Source organism: Corvus hawaiiensis, chromosome 17 (genome assembly GCF_020740725.1).
Source record: "Corvus hawaiiensis isolate bCorHaw1 chromosome 17, bCorHaw1.pri.cur, whole genome shotgun sequence".
Lineage (NCBI taxonomy): Eukaryota > Metazoa > Chordata > Aves > Passeriformes > Corvidae > Corvus > Corvus hawaiiensis.
This window is the reverse complement of record NC_063229.1, coordinates 2,102,962-2,118,606: the sequence shown is the minus strand read 5'-3', so window position 1 is coordinate 2,118,606 and position 15,645 is coordinate 2,102,962. Positions and strand designations below refer to the sequence as shown.

Sequence of the window (15,645 nt, the reverse complement as noted above, 5' to 3'; positions counted from 1 at the left end):
GCCGTGCGGGGTCAGGCCGGTGCCCGGCCCGGTGCTTCAGGCCCTGAAGGAGTCCCTGGGTGCCGCAGGGAAGGAAGCGGCGCCTCGCTAAATGCGTTCTCCGCTGGGAGACACGGGCCCTTTCTTTGGAGAGGCGTTCAGATTCTCCCTCCCCTGGAGAAGAAAAGGGAATTGTCTGGGCGAGGCACGGAGCTGAAGGCTGACATTTCGCAGCGCAGCGAGCTGGCACCTCCCGGCCAGAGCTGGCTCTGAAAAGTCTCTTTTTTTAGCCGGGAGAACAGGTCCTGGCTGAAGGTACCTGGTGTGGTAGCCCAGCCTGGAGCCGCCCGCCCTGTGCAGGAGTTGAGGCTGAATCCCTCGGGATTTAACCGCAGGTGCAGCTCGGCGTTGCTGTGCCTTGCAAGAGGGTGGGGATGTTAAGGTTGGTTGTGAGCAGTGAGTAAATGTAGCTCTTAATTTCCGCTCCGGTCTTGATTGAGAGGCTCAAAAAGGAGGATTGTTTGCAGGATGCTGTTGGTAGGACTAATATTAGTTAGTCTGCAAAGACCTTGACCCCAGGGTATGCAGGAAATGTCTTTGAGATGTGACTGGAATTAGGACCTCTGAATCCTAGGCTGTAGCTTGTCACTTGCGGGAGGAAAAGAAGAAAAGGGAGAATAAAAAACCCCACAGCATGTGGCATTGAATTCTAAAATAAATTCCGATCATGTGGGATGATAACAAGCCAGATTGCCAAGTCGTGTAAGTTGGCAGACTTGACTCCAGAGGGTCCAAATTACTTTGCTGGTAATTGCTCTTCCAATAGGCGTTTGGTGCTATGAAGTTACATGTTCTTGAAGGGGTGGAGAACAGCATAGCTATTGATCAAATTCAGTCTGCTTGGCTTTCAGATAAAGTACTGATGTGTGTCCGTACCCAGATATTCAGAGGAGGGTTATCTGCAGAATTTGTCTGTTATTGGCAGGTGTGGAAAACCTAAAAACTCATCTTTAAGGTGCAAATGCCGAACTGCCACATGCTATTTTTGCATCTAGCTTGTTGCTTCCATCCCACTTCTGTCGTGGCAGCGTAAGTTTGGGGTGCAGCTGAGGACCCCACGATCTGTAGTGTGGCCCTGGAAGTGCTGGAGTGTAACTGCTGTGCACTGTGCCAGCCTGGAAAGGACAAGGAGACCCTGGGCAGCAAAGGTGATAATGGAAGAGCTTGGTTTCTGTGAAATGTGGGTTGTCTGTCTGTCAAATCCAATGGGATTTGGCAAAGCGCGATGTGCTGGGAGCCCCACAGGTCCCTGTGTGGAAGTGTAGCCAGTGTCCCAGCACACGTTGTCAGCTTGTTTTGCTCGCAGCTCTGTCTGTCAGTCATTGGGTAGTCGGGTGCTTAATCTGTGTGTGCAGTTTGGATTTGTGGACACTTCTGACTGCTCAGCTCCAGGTTATTCTGCTGCTCCATGGCTGCGTTCCTAGCTGTGCATGCTGCCAGAGCAAGAGAACTTTAAAAGCTTTTAATGGATAACTAATGACTGTCAGGCGTTTGCGAACAGCTGTGTGTCAGTTCTTGTCTCTGTATGGATTTTCTTGTTGTTTGAGCCCAGACTGGGATCGTTTGGAGTGAACTAGTCACTGGACTCTGTGAAAGTCACTCTGTGCCACTTTAATTTTTCTTGTAACCCACTTCACGCACACCTGCAGAGGGAAGCCTGCAGAGCCTCAGTGCAGCAGGGTTTGTGCCTCTTCAGCTGATACTCCTGCTCTGTGCAACCTGCACAACAGCCTCAAATATTTTTTAATGGATTGAGGAGGCATAATTGGATTCAGAGCAGTGCAAGTTACAAGGACATATGTGAGTTGGAAGGATTAAGGCTGTGCAGGCTGGTGGCCTTGTTCAAGAAAAATCCACTTTAATTTCTGCAGTGAAAAGTTGTCAGTGTGTTTCCTATCAGAGCAGATTTAAAAGGGAGGGGAGCAGTGCTAAGTATGATTGCCGTTTGCTGTGAAAGGCGATTAGAGTTCAGGCTGTCAGATAAAGTTCTGTGGTGGCTGGAGTTGGGGATGGTGAATTTGGGTCTCTCCAGAAGAGCTCATGGAAAAATGAGTTTCTTTCCCTTCTCTTCTGGTCTCCCACCTGGAGGAAGAAATGGGGTGCAGAATGACACCAGGGTTTGACATAAGCTGCCTTTAAACCGTCAAAAGTTAAACTATTTGCAGATGGGCCAGTTTAGGAGAGGAGAAAATATTTAGAAATTCTGTCCACTTCAATTTATCTTGCAGAATTAATTAATTGCTGGCCCTTTGGTGCAGATGGGTGCATTAAGTACCAACCTTCTGTCCCCTGGAGAAGCAAGAGGAACAACAGCCCCACGGCTGAAGTCCTGAGCTGGGCCTCAGCCCTGGGCTTCACTTCTGCTCTGCCAGGGTCTGGCTGGTGAATGCAAAAGGCACCATTGCAAAAGCATTTGTGATTTTCACTGAAAACAGTGAGGTAAGTGCTCAGATCCATCTGCCCACATGAGTCTGGTCTCTAATTAAATGGGCAACTTAAGGCAGGGCAGTCCCAGTGTCTGCATAGCTCAGCATGGGCTGCTGGTCTGCTGTCACAGAAGGTGACAAGCATTGCTGGTCCCCCAGGACTGGACACTTTGATTTCCATAGAGGACAGGGCTGTGGGTTATGCACTGCCAGGCCTCTTCCCAAATTTCTATACATCTAGGAAGACAGCTGAGTTCTGATTCTCTCCTCCTTCCCTCCTTGGTGCTGAGCTTAGACTCGCAGTGTGAATTGCTGGTGAAGGCAGAGGGGCACGTGCACCTACTGGGACACGGGCAGGGTGCTCGATGCCCATATAGGTGCTGCAGCATCACCTGAGCAGACAGGGCACACAGGAACTGGGTTATCCCCACTGCTCTGCAGGGTCTCAGAGGGTCAAGTTTGTCAGCTCCTCTGGGAACACCAAGAGCATGAAACCAGTCTCTAAGGGAACTCGCCCGAGCCAGACTGTAGCTCGGTGCATCAGACAGCAGTGCTCGAAAAGGAAACGGTGAATGTGCATAAGTTTTAAACCTTAGCACTAGTATTTGCATCAAGGATGTGTTGACAATCAATCTTGTGTATCCTATTTAATGCTCTTCATTAAGACATCAAGGTTTCACTGCGGTGATCTTTTCTGAACCTAGTTCCAAGAGATCAAAGCTTAAGCTGCTGTTTTGTCTCTCCAGTTTGAAGTTTGACCAAGAAACTTGAGTGGTGAATGTTTCAAAGGTAAATTCTTACCTGTGGTGCCGGTCTGTCAGAGCTGGAATTAAAGTGGAGATCAGAAGTTGCTTATGCCTTTCTACTGATGCACTGTCATAGTGCAAGGTGATGTTTGATGAAAGCTGAAAGCTATTTAAGAGTTGATAAAAGGAAATTTTTATTGTGAGTTGTTTTCATAAGATTAGTCAAACTTCTAAGTATTATTTGTCTTGTTTTGTTTCTGTTCTGGGAGTGGTTGAGATCTACTTGGACAGAGCCCAGCCAGGCATTTGCTGTGTGCAGGAGGGATCTCCAAGCCTAAACTTCCTACCCTGAGTGGGCATATCTACAGCTGCACTGAATTGGAAGTTAAAATTGGGAAGTTAAAGCATGGATGCTGCATCCCTCTTAGGCCTTACACGTAAGCCATCTACCTGTGTCTGAAGCCAGAGAAAGTGTCCCAAAGGCTGCTGTGGAATTTTCCCCAAGGGAGTCCCCCGACCCTCCTGAAGGCCCTCGTGAGGAGCCGTGTCCGTGCTTGGCTGCCAGCCTGGTCAGTGCTGCTCTGGGGAGAGCAGCATGTGCAGGACAGGTCATGGGCCAGCACGCTATGCCTGGGCTCTCAGGTCACTGGAGTGGCTGTTGTGTTGGGAACCCTCCTTCCCCTTGTTTGAACCCTGAGGCTTTCCAGTCCCTCAGCGTGCCCCAGACACAGGGACCCGAGTTACACCATTCCTGTGCAGGAGCTCTTCCGGGCTTCGCTGCGCTCTGCTGAGCAGCTGCCAGCCTGAGCTGCTGCTCCAGCAGCAGGCCCAGGCTGGGAATTCTGGCCCCTCAGCACTGCTGCTCTGAGCACAGCAAGCTCCCTGGCAATGCAGGACTGCTGTGATGCCCAGCCTTGTACTGCCGGGGCTGGAACTTCCCAGGGGAGAAGGTGGCTTTGGGGAGATGAGTGCTGGTGGAATGGAGCTGGAGAACTTCTCCCAGTGCCTGAACCAGTGTTTAATCTGATCCCTTGGAAGTACAGGGGTGTTGCACCTCCTGAGCTCCTGGTTCTGGACAAAGCAGCTACTTTATTTCCGACGTATTGGGTTTCAGTGGTGCTGAGGTTCACAGCATGCCACGAGCCAGGCTGTGAGCGGGGAATCCTGGATGCTGGGAGGCAGAGCCCTGCTCACCAGCAGCCTGTTGCCTTGGCCACGGTGCTGCTGCTGTTGGCCTTTGTGCTTGGCACAGGTTCAGTGTCAGCTGTCACCCTGCAATCTCCTCTCTGCTGCACTACCAGCAGTGTGGTGCCACACATTAACTTTTATCACTGCTCTGTTGAGGGCCCTGCTGGAGATGAGTGCTGCAGAGTAGCTGGGTGCTGAGGGGAGGCTGCCAGAGCAGTCCTCCAAGCCCTGCTCCCTCCCAGGAGTTGTTCTTGCACGAGTCAAACACTGAACCAGGCTGACTGGGGGAATCAGGGCTTTGGGGAAGGCAGACAAAGGCTTGGATGGAGCTGTGGCTGCTGTGACCATGCCTGTGTGCCTGCTGCTGTGAATGCTGCTCGCTGTCAGCCATCCCCGGCCAGAAGGGATCCCTGCTTTGGGTGTTCATCTGTGTGAAGCTTTAATTCCTGTTTGTAGCATGTCAGAACTGATGAAATTAAAAGATAGAAGGGTTAAAAGATAGAAGGGAGAACACCTTGAGTGGCATCCTCAGGGCAGCAGGGCAGGGACCAAGGACCAGCCTCTGCTCCCAGGCAACCAGCAACAGGATGACAGGATATTGTCCTTAAGCTGTTTAGGTTGGACATTAGGAGGAGTTTATTCATGGGAAGGGTGGTCAGGCATTGGAAGGGCTGCCCAGCGAGAGGGTGGAGTCCCCTTCCCTGGAGGTGTCCAAGGAAGGACTGAACGTGTCATTCAGTGCTCTGGGCTGATGATAAGGCGGGGATGGGTCACAGGTTGGACTCGGTGGTCTCAGAAGTGTTTTCAGTGATTCAGTGACAGCAGGAGCGGGCTGGGCCCCGGGAGCCTTGGGCTGGAGCTGAGAGATGCCCAGTGCTTGCAGGACGCGTTCAGAGTGGATTTCGCACGGGTGCACAAACGGGACGGGGAGTGTGCCGCTCCGGGGGTCGCAGCGGGAGCCGGCGGGGTGGCCCCGGAGGGGTCCCGGTGTTGGGGGCGGCTCCGGCCCGGCCCCGCTCGGGCCCGGGCGCTCCCTGCCCGGCGCCGGGCGCGCTTTGCGGCCGCCGCGCTTTGCAGCAGGGCCGTAGGGCGAGGTGAGCGCCGGCCGAGCCGAGCCGAGCCGGGCCGCTCCTGTGCGGGCCCCCGGCCCCCGGCGAGCCGCCCAGCCCCCGGGGCACTGCGGGAGCCGGGCCGGAGCGGGGCCGCCGCCCCGGGGAGCGGCCGGGTCAGGGCTGTGCTGGGAGAGCTCCGAGTCGCGCTCCGAGAGCGCTCTGGGCTCTGTCAGTGTGCAGGGACACAGCCCCAGGCTGTCCGGGAAAGGGAATGGAGCAGCGGGGGAGGGCTCAGCCTGGAGAGGAGGCGGCTCGGGGGGCACCTTGTGGCTCTGCACTGCTCCCTGAAGGGGAGGGGGCAGCCGGGCTCGGCCTCTGCTGCCAGGGAACAGGGACAGGAGGAGAGGGCACAGTCTTCATCTGCCTCAGGGGAAGTTTGAGTTGGACATCAGAGGAATTTCTTCCCGGTAAGGGTGGTCAAGTACTGGAATGGGCTGCCCAGGGCAGTGGTGGGGTCATCTGGAGATGTTTAAAGAGAGATTGAACATGGCACTCAGCCGTGGTTTAGTGGACAAGGTGGTGTTCGGTCACAGGTTGAACTCGGTCTCAGAGGTCTTTTCCAATCTAATTGATTCATTGATAGCAGTGTGCTGTCCAAAGGGAATGGAAGCACTGCCTGTCCTTTCCCCCATCCAGGCTGTGCTCAGTCCCAGAGGTAGCAATGCCCAGCTGGCACCATCCTGCAGTGCCCAGCACCCATGGGTTGGGTCCCCTGAGCTCTCTGTGGCACAGCAGAGTCCAAGCTAAGGAGACTGCTCCAAATGGAATAGAACCAGGCCAGCTATCGCTGCTGGTGGCAGCAGTAACTTTGAAGCACTGTCTGCTTTCTCCTGGCAGTGCTATTTGTGCGCTTACCTTTGATTTATATTCTTTTTTTCAACATCTCTGAATATCTTGGGTGTTGAGGGAGGCAGCTCTAAAAATAACTTTAGAGGCTGGTTATTTCCAAAGCCGTTATTTCTGCCTCTGCCTGGTTCTTTCCCTTCCGTAGCTAATGGCTTTTTCTGCTGCTGCAAGGCCTGGTTCACACAGAAAATCATGTTTTCTGCTCTGTGCTAGTTCTTGCTCTGTTAGCAAACATGCTCTGGGTGTGGGTGATGGTGTGTGTGCGGGCAGCAGGTGCATGTGATTGCAGTTCTGGGTGAACGAGCTGGTGGAGCAGGAACACTGAGTCCAGAATGTACTGAAAAATGAACACGAGCCTTTTGAAGGGTCAATCTCCACCATTTGGAAGTTGGAGCCACTCGGGTGCAGCTCTGCAGAAGCCGTGTGCCAGAAGGTATCTGCTCTTTGAAGCAGCTGTGCTCAGAGGTGACAGTGGCTCGAGGAAGTCCCATTGTCCTGTTCCTGAGGCGTGTGCCAGAGGATGGCTCATGTTTAATGGTGAACCCCAGCCACTGTTAGTGCCTTACCTCATGTTCTGCTGCTGAGTGTGAAATAACCTCCCCTGACAGATGCAGAGGCTGGTACAAGGGTTGTGTACAAAGACACTCACTTGCATGGATTATGACTGAAAAATGCTTCTGCTGTGGTTGAGGGTACCTGTTAAATCTAATTAATCCTAATTCTTACGGTGTGATGCTTTCCAGCATCTTTTTTTTTTTTTTTTCCCCTAAGGTGACTCAGTTTTAGGCAGCTGTGCCTCTTATCAGAGAGCAGCTGCCAAGCAGATTGCTGCCCTGCCTCCAAATGCCATGAGTGTGCCAGTACAAGCGACCTGTGTGCTCTGCCTGCCCTGCTAGCAGTGAATGCCTCACTTTCCCGTGGAATTGCAGGAGAGGAGCACAACAGGGCCGCTCCCAGGAGCTGTGGGAAGCAGCGTTCCCCGTGGAGGTTTAACCTCCAGTGTGTGCAGAGTTGCTGTGCTCCAGTGGCTCTGTTGGGTGCTGCTCTCCTCGCTCCAGGTGCCCTGACTTTGTGCTGTGCCTCACACCTTCAGGCTTCCTTTCTTGGGAAGTTTATGCTCAGCTTGTTCCTGGCCTGCTGCAGCTTTTAGGCTTGATTGAGAAAAGAAAAATACAGTGACATTGCGGCGTGTCACTGGTGTTTAATGGGCTGAATGTATGGCCAAAGTGGAGGTGCCTCAGGCTGAGAGCCTGACTGTGGAACACTCCAAGCAGCTGCTCTTCCTGGGGAATTCCTAGAGCTGTGTGTTGCTTCTGGCCACTCTGGAGCAATAGAGAGTTGCCTCATCTCTGGGACTGCAGCAAGTGCTTCCTGATCAGCGTGCACCCCAGGATGGAGAGTGCAGATCAGCTGGAGGCAGATTTGGCACTGGCACTAGCTGAGATTGCTCCTGTGTGTCTCTCATTTGGAGGATGAGAACAAAACAACATAGATATTTAGAGGGTCCAGTTCTTGTTCATATCATCCATTCCAGGCCCTGTGCTTCATCCCTGAAGGTGGAGCCTTAGCTGGTGTGAGTCACTGTGGATTGGCGGCCTGGGGTTGGTTTCTTTTGTGTGTGCCCCCGCACACGTGTGTGTGCTAATTGTGGCAGGCTGAAAGGCACCTCAGCTTGGGGGCTCTGCTTGAGCTGAAGGGCTGAGCAGCCTCCTAAGCATGTGAGCAGGCTCCAGTGGAGAGGAGAACTTGACAGGAGAGGAGATGAGAAGTGATCTCTCGGATCCAGGCTGTGCTCAGCATTCTGTGAAGCTGGGAATGCAGCTAGTGATATCATGGGTTTTCCAGTCTACAAGGGATTTTATATATATATATATATATATATATATATATATATATATAGTTTGGGGTTCACCTAGCAAGCTAAAAGCAAGGGTTTTATTGTTACAACGATGTCTTTTTTATAACAGCTTCTCTTATTTCTGCTAATTACTATGGTTCCAGCCACAAAAGAGCTTTCTTGTTCTAATTGGCCTCCTCCTGTTTCAATTCAGTTGTGTTGCTGTGTCACCATGGAGACAGTTGTGATGTCACGAGATGTGGCATCACTGAAAAGCGGCTGGGAGGCAGTTGCTCACGTTCCCCCTCACCCCATCCACCCCGGTAATCAATAGCTGGAGTAGAAAGCAGAACAGCTCAATAGACTTCAGGGAAGATACGGGGCTTTGAAATGAGCCTGAATTACAGCTGTGATTTGAAGGCTGTTGCCAGAGTGGTGGTGGCAGAAAAGATCTCATATACCCTCCTTCTCAAAACTGTCTCCATCTCCTTGTGTGTTGCTGAGCTCACTTAAATGCCAGGAAGCCCCAGATGTCCAGCAGTTGCTGTGCTTGGGCCCTGTTGGCAAATGCTTGTGGTGCTAAAAACCCAGGCACCTACTGGGTCACATCCTGGGCACAGCACCAGGATTGGTGCTGCTGGGCTGGGGGACAGGTACACTGAGCTTTGTCAGCCCTGACATCAGTCACAAAAGCTGGTGTTTCACCAGGGTGTGACTTGGAAGAGCTTTTTTGGGGTCTCCTGCCTTTGCAGCACTTCTGAGAGAGCTGTTTCCTCTGTGGAGAGCAGCCGGTGGGGTGAGCTGGGTGATGAGACCAGGAGAGCTAACACGGTCTGTGTGAGCTCAGCAGAGGTGGGGATGTAGCAGAGAATTGGGCTTAGTTCTTGGCTTAGTTCTACCCTTTGCCAAAACGATGGGGACTTCCTATTTCCTGAAATACCATGATCTGTCAGCGGAACACTGTGAGGATGTATTCTGCTCTGTACTGTCTTTGCTGTGCATTTGTGTTCAGCTTTATTGTTTTTAAATTTTTTTGTAAGGAGTCTAGTTGGGAGCATGGCACAGTGTACTCGATCCTCTGCCTCGAGCTGTAATAGCCTACTCAAATATTAATTAACTTCCTCCTGATTAATGGGAGGCAGGGTGGTGGCAGTGCCTGGCCTGGCAGGCAGGGAGTTGATGCTTTGCAGTTATTTCTTGGTGTGATAGGGGGCTTTGTCATACCTGTCACAGAAGCTTGTGACCTGTGACTGTTCTGCCAGCAATGCTTGATTTTAGGGCATGGACATGCGGGTTTGCCCTGTTTGTGGGGTGTCTCTGGGTGAGATTGGGGTGCTCTCCTGGTGCTGCATGCTGGTCCCACTGCTCAGCAGGGACCTTGTGCATGGCACCTGCACATTTTGGCTGGGGCTGCTCCAAGTTGCCATCTCTCCGGGCTGACACTTCCTTGGCAAGTACATCAACTCCCTTGAGCTTTGCTTGCTTTAAGCAACCTTGTATTCAGGCAAAAAGGACAGAACTTCATGTAATGTGGAAGCTGAAACAAGTTGACTTTTTCAGCGTGAGAGAAATTTTTGGCTGTTTTCCTGAAAAGATCAAAACTGTTTTCCAGCAGTTCTGCTGATGGACTCATCTTTTTTTTTTTTTTTTTTTTTTTTTTTTTTTTTTTTTTTTTTTTTCCCCCTCCCCTCCTGGATTGCTAGGTCTTCAGGATGAAAGGCTACAACAGCTTATAGCATGAAGACAAAGGCTTTTTTCGCCTTGTCTGTTCCTTGAAACATTTGATAGCAGTCCTGTTCAGGAGAAAAATGTGGCTGAAAGGCCAGTTGCTTTCGAATCATGTTAATTTATAGTGCTGCTGTTTTTAAAGTAGCTGCTGTCTGGCTAAAGATACTAAAATCTGCTTTTTAACCAGCATTGCTTAAAAAAGCAGAGGGTGGGACGTGTTTTCATTCTCTCCTGACACTGGTCACATCTGTCCTGGTGGCTGCAAGGCCATTCCAAGGCTACTTGGCTCTGACTTCCAGCACTCCAGCTACTGTAGAGGAGAAAATAACTGCATGGAGGTCTGAGATTGCCGCTGTTCATGGCTGCAGTGGGCAGACAGAGGCTGCTCAGGAAAGGAGTTAAAAGCTCACCTCCAAACTGTGCGTGGTGTGGAGGTTTAGCTGTGTTGTAGCATGTTGTCCATTTTCAGTGCATGTAGAGAACTATATGTATGGGAAGGGTGAGATGAAGTTTCCCTTAACACAGCAAAACAAGTAATTCCCAAGTATTTGGAGATTTCCATTAAAGGCTATGAATAGGTTGCTTCCTGGAAGGAAACTAGTCCTTCTGTCCTTACTCGTGGGCTTGTCTAAACAGTTAACCTCATCAAATTCCTTTATTACATGAGCAAGTCACTGTGAAATGGTTTATTCTCTCAGAATAAGACTCTGTGGAGTTCCTTATCCCCCCAAATTTGGGCCCTAGAGGATTAACTGATAGCTGCTTCCCCTTGCAGGGCTGCACAGACCCCCTGGGCTGCAGTGCAAGTGTTTTAACCGTGCAAATGCATTGGGTGATGTCCTTGCCCCTGTGCCAAACCCCTTCCCTGGGAACCTACAGGTTCCTTGAAGCCCTCAGGTGAGCTCAGTTGGCCTCTGAAAAAGGAAAAGAAGGAAAAGCTGAGGTGCCAACCAAGGCAGGCTGAGTGCTTGAGGATGGGAACAGAAACATAAAACCTAATATTCTGCAAATTAATGTGGTGTCCTGCTGAGTTCTCTGGAATTCAGACCTGTCATTTAAAAAAGTTTTAAAAGCTGTCTTTGCAGAAGATGGTCACCTACAGGGTGGTAAGCAGTGTCCCAATGAGTGAGTGGACACTGACAGTTTTGCAGAGTAACTGCAAAAATATACGAGATTCAGGGAAATGGCATTCCTGCCTGAAAGATAAAGTAATGAAAATTGCTACAAGTCTCTCTGGGCATCTTCCCAGCACTGACGTTTCAGGCATTCTTGCAGCAGGAGCTGGTTCAGGGTTGTGACACTGAGTGCTTGTTCAGACTGCAAGTCAACAGATTGCTTGTTTCCAGGTCCTGGCTTGCAGCAGGCATCAAATTGTTGTGTGTGATCTCTGATAAAGGCTGTGAAACCAGAGCTGCCTCATCCTGTTGCAGCCATGGCCTGGTGTACTCCTATGCAGGTGACAGCTCCTGCAAGCATCACCCAGAGACGGAAGTTAACGAATGTGGATTTGTGCTCAAAGCAAACAGAAGAAGAGGCTGCAGAGCTGGCAGATGCTCTTAAGCAGATGAGTAGAAAAGTGAAGTTACTCAATGTGTGGAAGCCTCAGGTTCCCATCTGGGCCAGCTGCCACACAGGGCAGCACTTTTCCCTTGGTGTCTCTTTACCTCTTGGTAGGTGGTCAGTGAGTTGCAAAAGACAAGAGAGTCCTTCCTGCTGCTTTGGAGAGAAATGCATTTGCTCTTTGTATTGTCTGTGCTTTTCTAAGCCCTCAGTAGGAGGAGGATACCTCAGTGAGCCAAGGTGCCTGAGCTCTTTACACTCAGTGAACTCTGTGCGCTGATGTGGGGCAAGCACAGAGTGGGCAAGGGTGGCACTTGGCTGCTTTCAGTCTTAAAGATCTCCTTGTCTAGCCAGGGAAAAACCTCAGGGCTATGAATCACTTGTGTGTCAGTAGTATTTGCATATTTTAGGCAGCCTTGCTGCACTGTGTGTTGTGCAACGATGTGAGAAACTTTGAAGCTGGGAGGGAAGCACAGCTGGCAGTGCTGTCAGGCACCTCTGTGCTCCTGCTGCTGAAAGCTGAGCTGGCAGTTTAACTCTGCTCAGGCTGGCTGGTGCTTAATCCTGTTGGCAGGATTGCCAGGAACTTGGGAATGGCTGGTAAACTGGAAAGCCTGCACACCTGGCCACAGAGGCAGGGCAGCCTGGGCCAGTGGGAAGTGTCCCTGCCTGTGGCAGGGGGTAGAATTGGATGGTCTTTAAGGTCCCTTCCAACCCAAATCTTTCTGGGATTCCAAGTAACCTCCAGAAGCCATAACCTGTGCTTAAGCCCATGCCCAGGTTTTCCAAGTCCTTTGAGGTTTTCCCGGAGAGGGAATGCATTCAGGAGGAGGCTGGCCTGTGCTGGTTTGGGAATGCCTGTGTGTGCTGTGCTGCACCGTGGGCACCCCTAAGCTCACCTCTTCCACGTGTTCTCTCTTGCACTTGGCTTCAGGTTACCAACAGACTTCTTTATTTGAGGGGGCAGTGGCTGCTGTTCAGCTGGCCTCTTGTACTGAGGTTCCCTGAGCCATCCATCTGTACCACAGCTGATTCCTGCCAGACCTGGCCCCGCTCTTGGATCGTGGTGCTGATGGCTGCTTAGATTTGGAGCTGGCCATGTGTAACACGTCGAGGTCCAGTGCACAGGCTCGGAAGGCTGCCAGTAGAGTTCTCTTGCTGGGAAGCACTGACTGCAGTTCTGAGCTCTTGGTTGCTGTTTTCCTCCATCTCTAAGTGGTAAAGGTCAGAGTTGGGGTTTTCAAGCAGCTACAGTCAGAAATGTAGGCAGGAAATAGTCCAGCAGGGAGCTGCTGAAGGGGGAACTCTGCATGTTCTGCAGTGGAATTTGTGCATATGGGAACTCTGGTCTCTGCACAGTTTCTGCATGTTCCAGTAACTAAGAATTGAAGGTAGAACTCATTTTTCCTCTTGCAGGTGAGATATATGAATAAATTCCTTAGCTGGCTTTATGATGAACTCTCACTGATAAGCAAGTGAATTTCCTTAGTAAGAAGTTTCTGATTGGGAGGTTTGATTTTTCTAGTATTGATAAAGCAGAGTGCTTAATACACCTGAACTGCTACCTGGTATCCTGTTAGGCACCAGGGCATGAAAATCTGGGCCCGTGTTCTCAAACATACGGGAAATGACTCTTCAAGTGATGTGATTCCAGCTCTGCACCTGCTCCTCAGAGTGCAGCTGCTTTATGGTGTGTGCTTTATGGTTGTGTTTCTGGTCTTGAGGCGCAGCAGGTGCTTGTTGCTCACCTTGGTGGGCTGCACAGAGATCCCCACAGAGCTCACTGGCAGGAAGGGGGACAGGGGTGGGAAAGTGGGGGACAGATGGGTCATCTTAATGTAGGGAAACCTACACTTGGTATTAGTTTGGGGATTTTTGACATGTGGTCTCTTTCCAGAGTTTCAGGTTGTGCCTTCTGGTTTGCTCAGTTTGTCTTCTTGTTCCCTGGTACCTTCAGGGAGCCAACAGGTCAACAGTCCCTCTGTCCAGGGGCTGCGCACTCCAAATGCCGGTGGGACATGGCAGGACAAAGTCTGACTTAAACCTGCCCCAGCTGGCCTGAGGGCTTTTCAACTGCAGAAGCAATTATTATTCCATGGCATTGCTCTTTGCGCTTTATTGCTCTTATGCCTAACAGTAACCAAGGGCTGTTCTGATCCTTACAGAGAATATACATTGTATGTGGGAAATCTAAGTGTCAAATAACTTGAGTGTTTTAAAACTCCTGACATCTGGTGTGCAAGAACCAAAGCCTAAAGCACAGTGGTTCATTCTGGCAGGGGCTGCTGAATTAAACCATGACACAGTTCTCTCCTTAGTTTCCTGAGAGCATTATTCCTCTGATAACTGACTGGATAAGGAACTGCAGGATCATTTGCTCAAGGGAGCCCATCTCTAGCTTTAGGAAGTGCTGTATGTATTGAGGAGGTGGAGTACTTCTCAGCTGCCTGGATAGGCAAAGGACAGGCATCCTGGGATGGAACTGATGGAAGAAAAGGCAGCCGGGTGAGGCGAGGCTTCCAGTGATCATGTGAATTCATACCCTGTTAAAATCTCCTCTAAATCACGTTCATACTGTAAGATCACTGCAGAAGTGAGCAAAGAGAAAGCTCAGACTGAAGTCCTTAAGATGAATTCCAGGGTGCTTTTAGTTTAGAAGGGGGTACTCGGCCTCCCAGTCCATTCTTGACCACTCACTGAAATGCTGTGTGCACATCTGTGCCTGCAGAACTGGGGTGCACTGGTGCTCCTGTGGAAAATTCGCCAGCTTAGCCAAAACTCCCAATATAGTTGTATCAAGATGTTTCCTTCAGCACTGCCATAGCATTGAACTCTGTCCCTGAATTCTGAACAGGGAGCACTTCTGAAACAAACTGAATAGTCCTGGGGGGTGATGTCGTGCCAGGCACGTGTCCTGCCAGACAGCAGCCTGGGAGGGTGTGCTGGATTTGGGATGTCATCCTGGCTCTCAGGACAGCTGGTACTTAATCTAACACAATACTAATATTTGTATTGCAAATTGGAACATGCATGGGTTCCAGACCTAGAGAAACCAAAAGTTACCTGGATGTTCTGTCCTTTGTGAGTGGAATGGTAACAGAGCTCAGACCTGAGCCCTCCAGCTCCCTGCATTGGGGTGGGGGCTGTGGGTGCCCATCTGGCACCTGGGCATGGGCAGTGGCTGCTCAGCACCGAGGGAGTCAGGTGAAGGTGGGAGGCAAAGGGCCCTGGCTCTGCTGTTCCCAGCCCTGAGCTCTGCTGCTGTCCCTCGGCTCTGTGGCGGTGACACTCATGTGGCAGTGTGGAGAGCAAGCACACTTCAGTGTTCTGTACTGTGCCACCCTGGTCCTGGGCTACTCTTTCGTTTTCCCTTTGAGCTCAGCAGCTGTGACTGCGCTCCCCTGTTTGTGGATCCTGTCACACGAGCTCTGGCTGTGTTACCCTGTGCAGAACACCTGTGTTCTCTCAGTGGGCTCCGTGGTGCTGGAGCACTGCCACTGCTGGCTGCCCGGTGTGAGCTGCCAGGGCAGGCACATCCCCCTGCAGTCAGGAGGCTGTGCTGGCCTGAGCTCTGTCCCAGGGCTGGCCTGTGTGTCTGTAAGGTGCCTCACTGCTGTTACACCCTCTCCCCACGGATAAGGCATTCCTGCTACAGGGAGAAGGAGGCCCAGCTTCCACCAGGCTCTAGAGCAGCTGAGTCAGATGTCTTGTCAATTAATGTAATTAACAATTAGCTGAGGAAATACCTCCTGTATCTGTCTTTGTGGTTGTGTCTGTTAGTGGCCAGAGTAGGAGGGGACAGTGCTGTGGTACCCAAGGGAGGTGGCACCTCACAGATTCTCCCAGGTGTGTTGCAGCACAAGCTGCTGACATTGCAGTCCGTGGAAATTTCCTGGTGGGGATGGATGGTGCAAACTGCTGTGAGTGCAATAACCCTGCAAGTGCTCTGCTGCTCCCTCCAAGCCTACTCACATCCATGTTCCCACAATTAGATAACTGGCCACGCATCTGTTTACAAAGCAGTATCCAAAATAACGTGTTGCTGTGTTGTTTCCTCAGCTGGGCTGTGTGTCATGGTTACAGCTGAAGAATAGAACTGAATCCCTTGCTAAAAGGAGGTTGTTGTTCTTTTTTTTCTATGGCTGCTTTAATGCAAAGTTGTC

At 51.0% G+C, this 15,645-nt stretch overlaps 1 protein-coding gene across 6 annotated transcripts in view; it reads left to right on the top strand.

The window, feature by feature from the left end:
* Positions 1-15,645, top strand: part of DLGAP4 (DLG associated protein 4) — a 146,309-nt gene that overhangs the window by 106,259 nt on the left and 24,405 nt on the right. Inside the window, exon 1 of one of the 6 annotated variants that reach the window (XM_048322316.1) lies at positions 5,708-5,918. The exons of the other annotated variants lie outside the window; for them this stretch is intronic. Coding sequence (XP_048178273.1) covers positions 5,723-5,918 — 196 coding nt within the window. The 5' untranslated portion in view covers positions 5,708-5,722. Of the gene's footprint in view, positions 1-5,707; positions 5,919-15,645 lie in introns of those variants that run through there. 6 annotated transcript variants of the gene reach the window in all.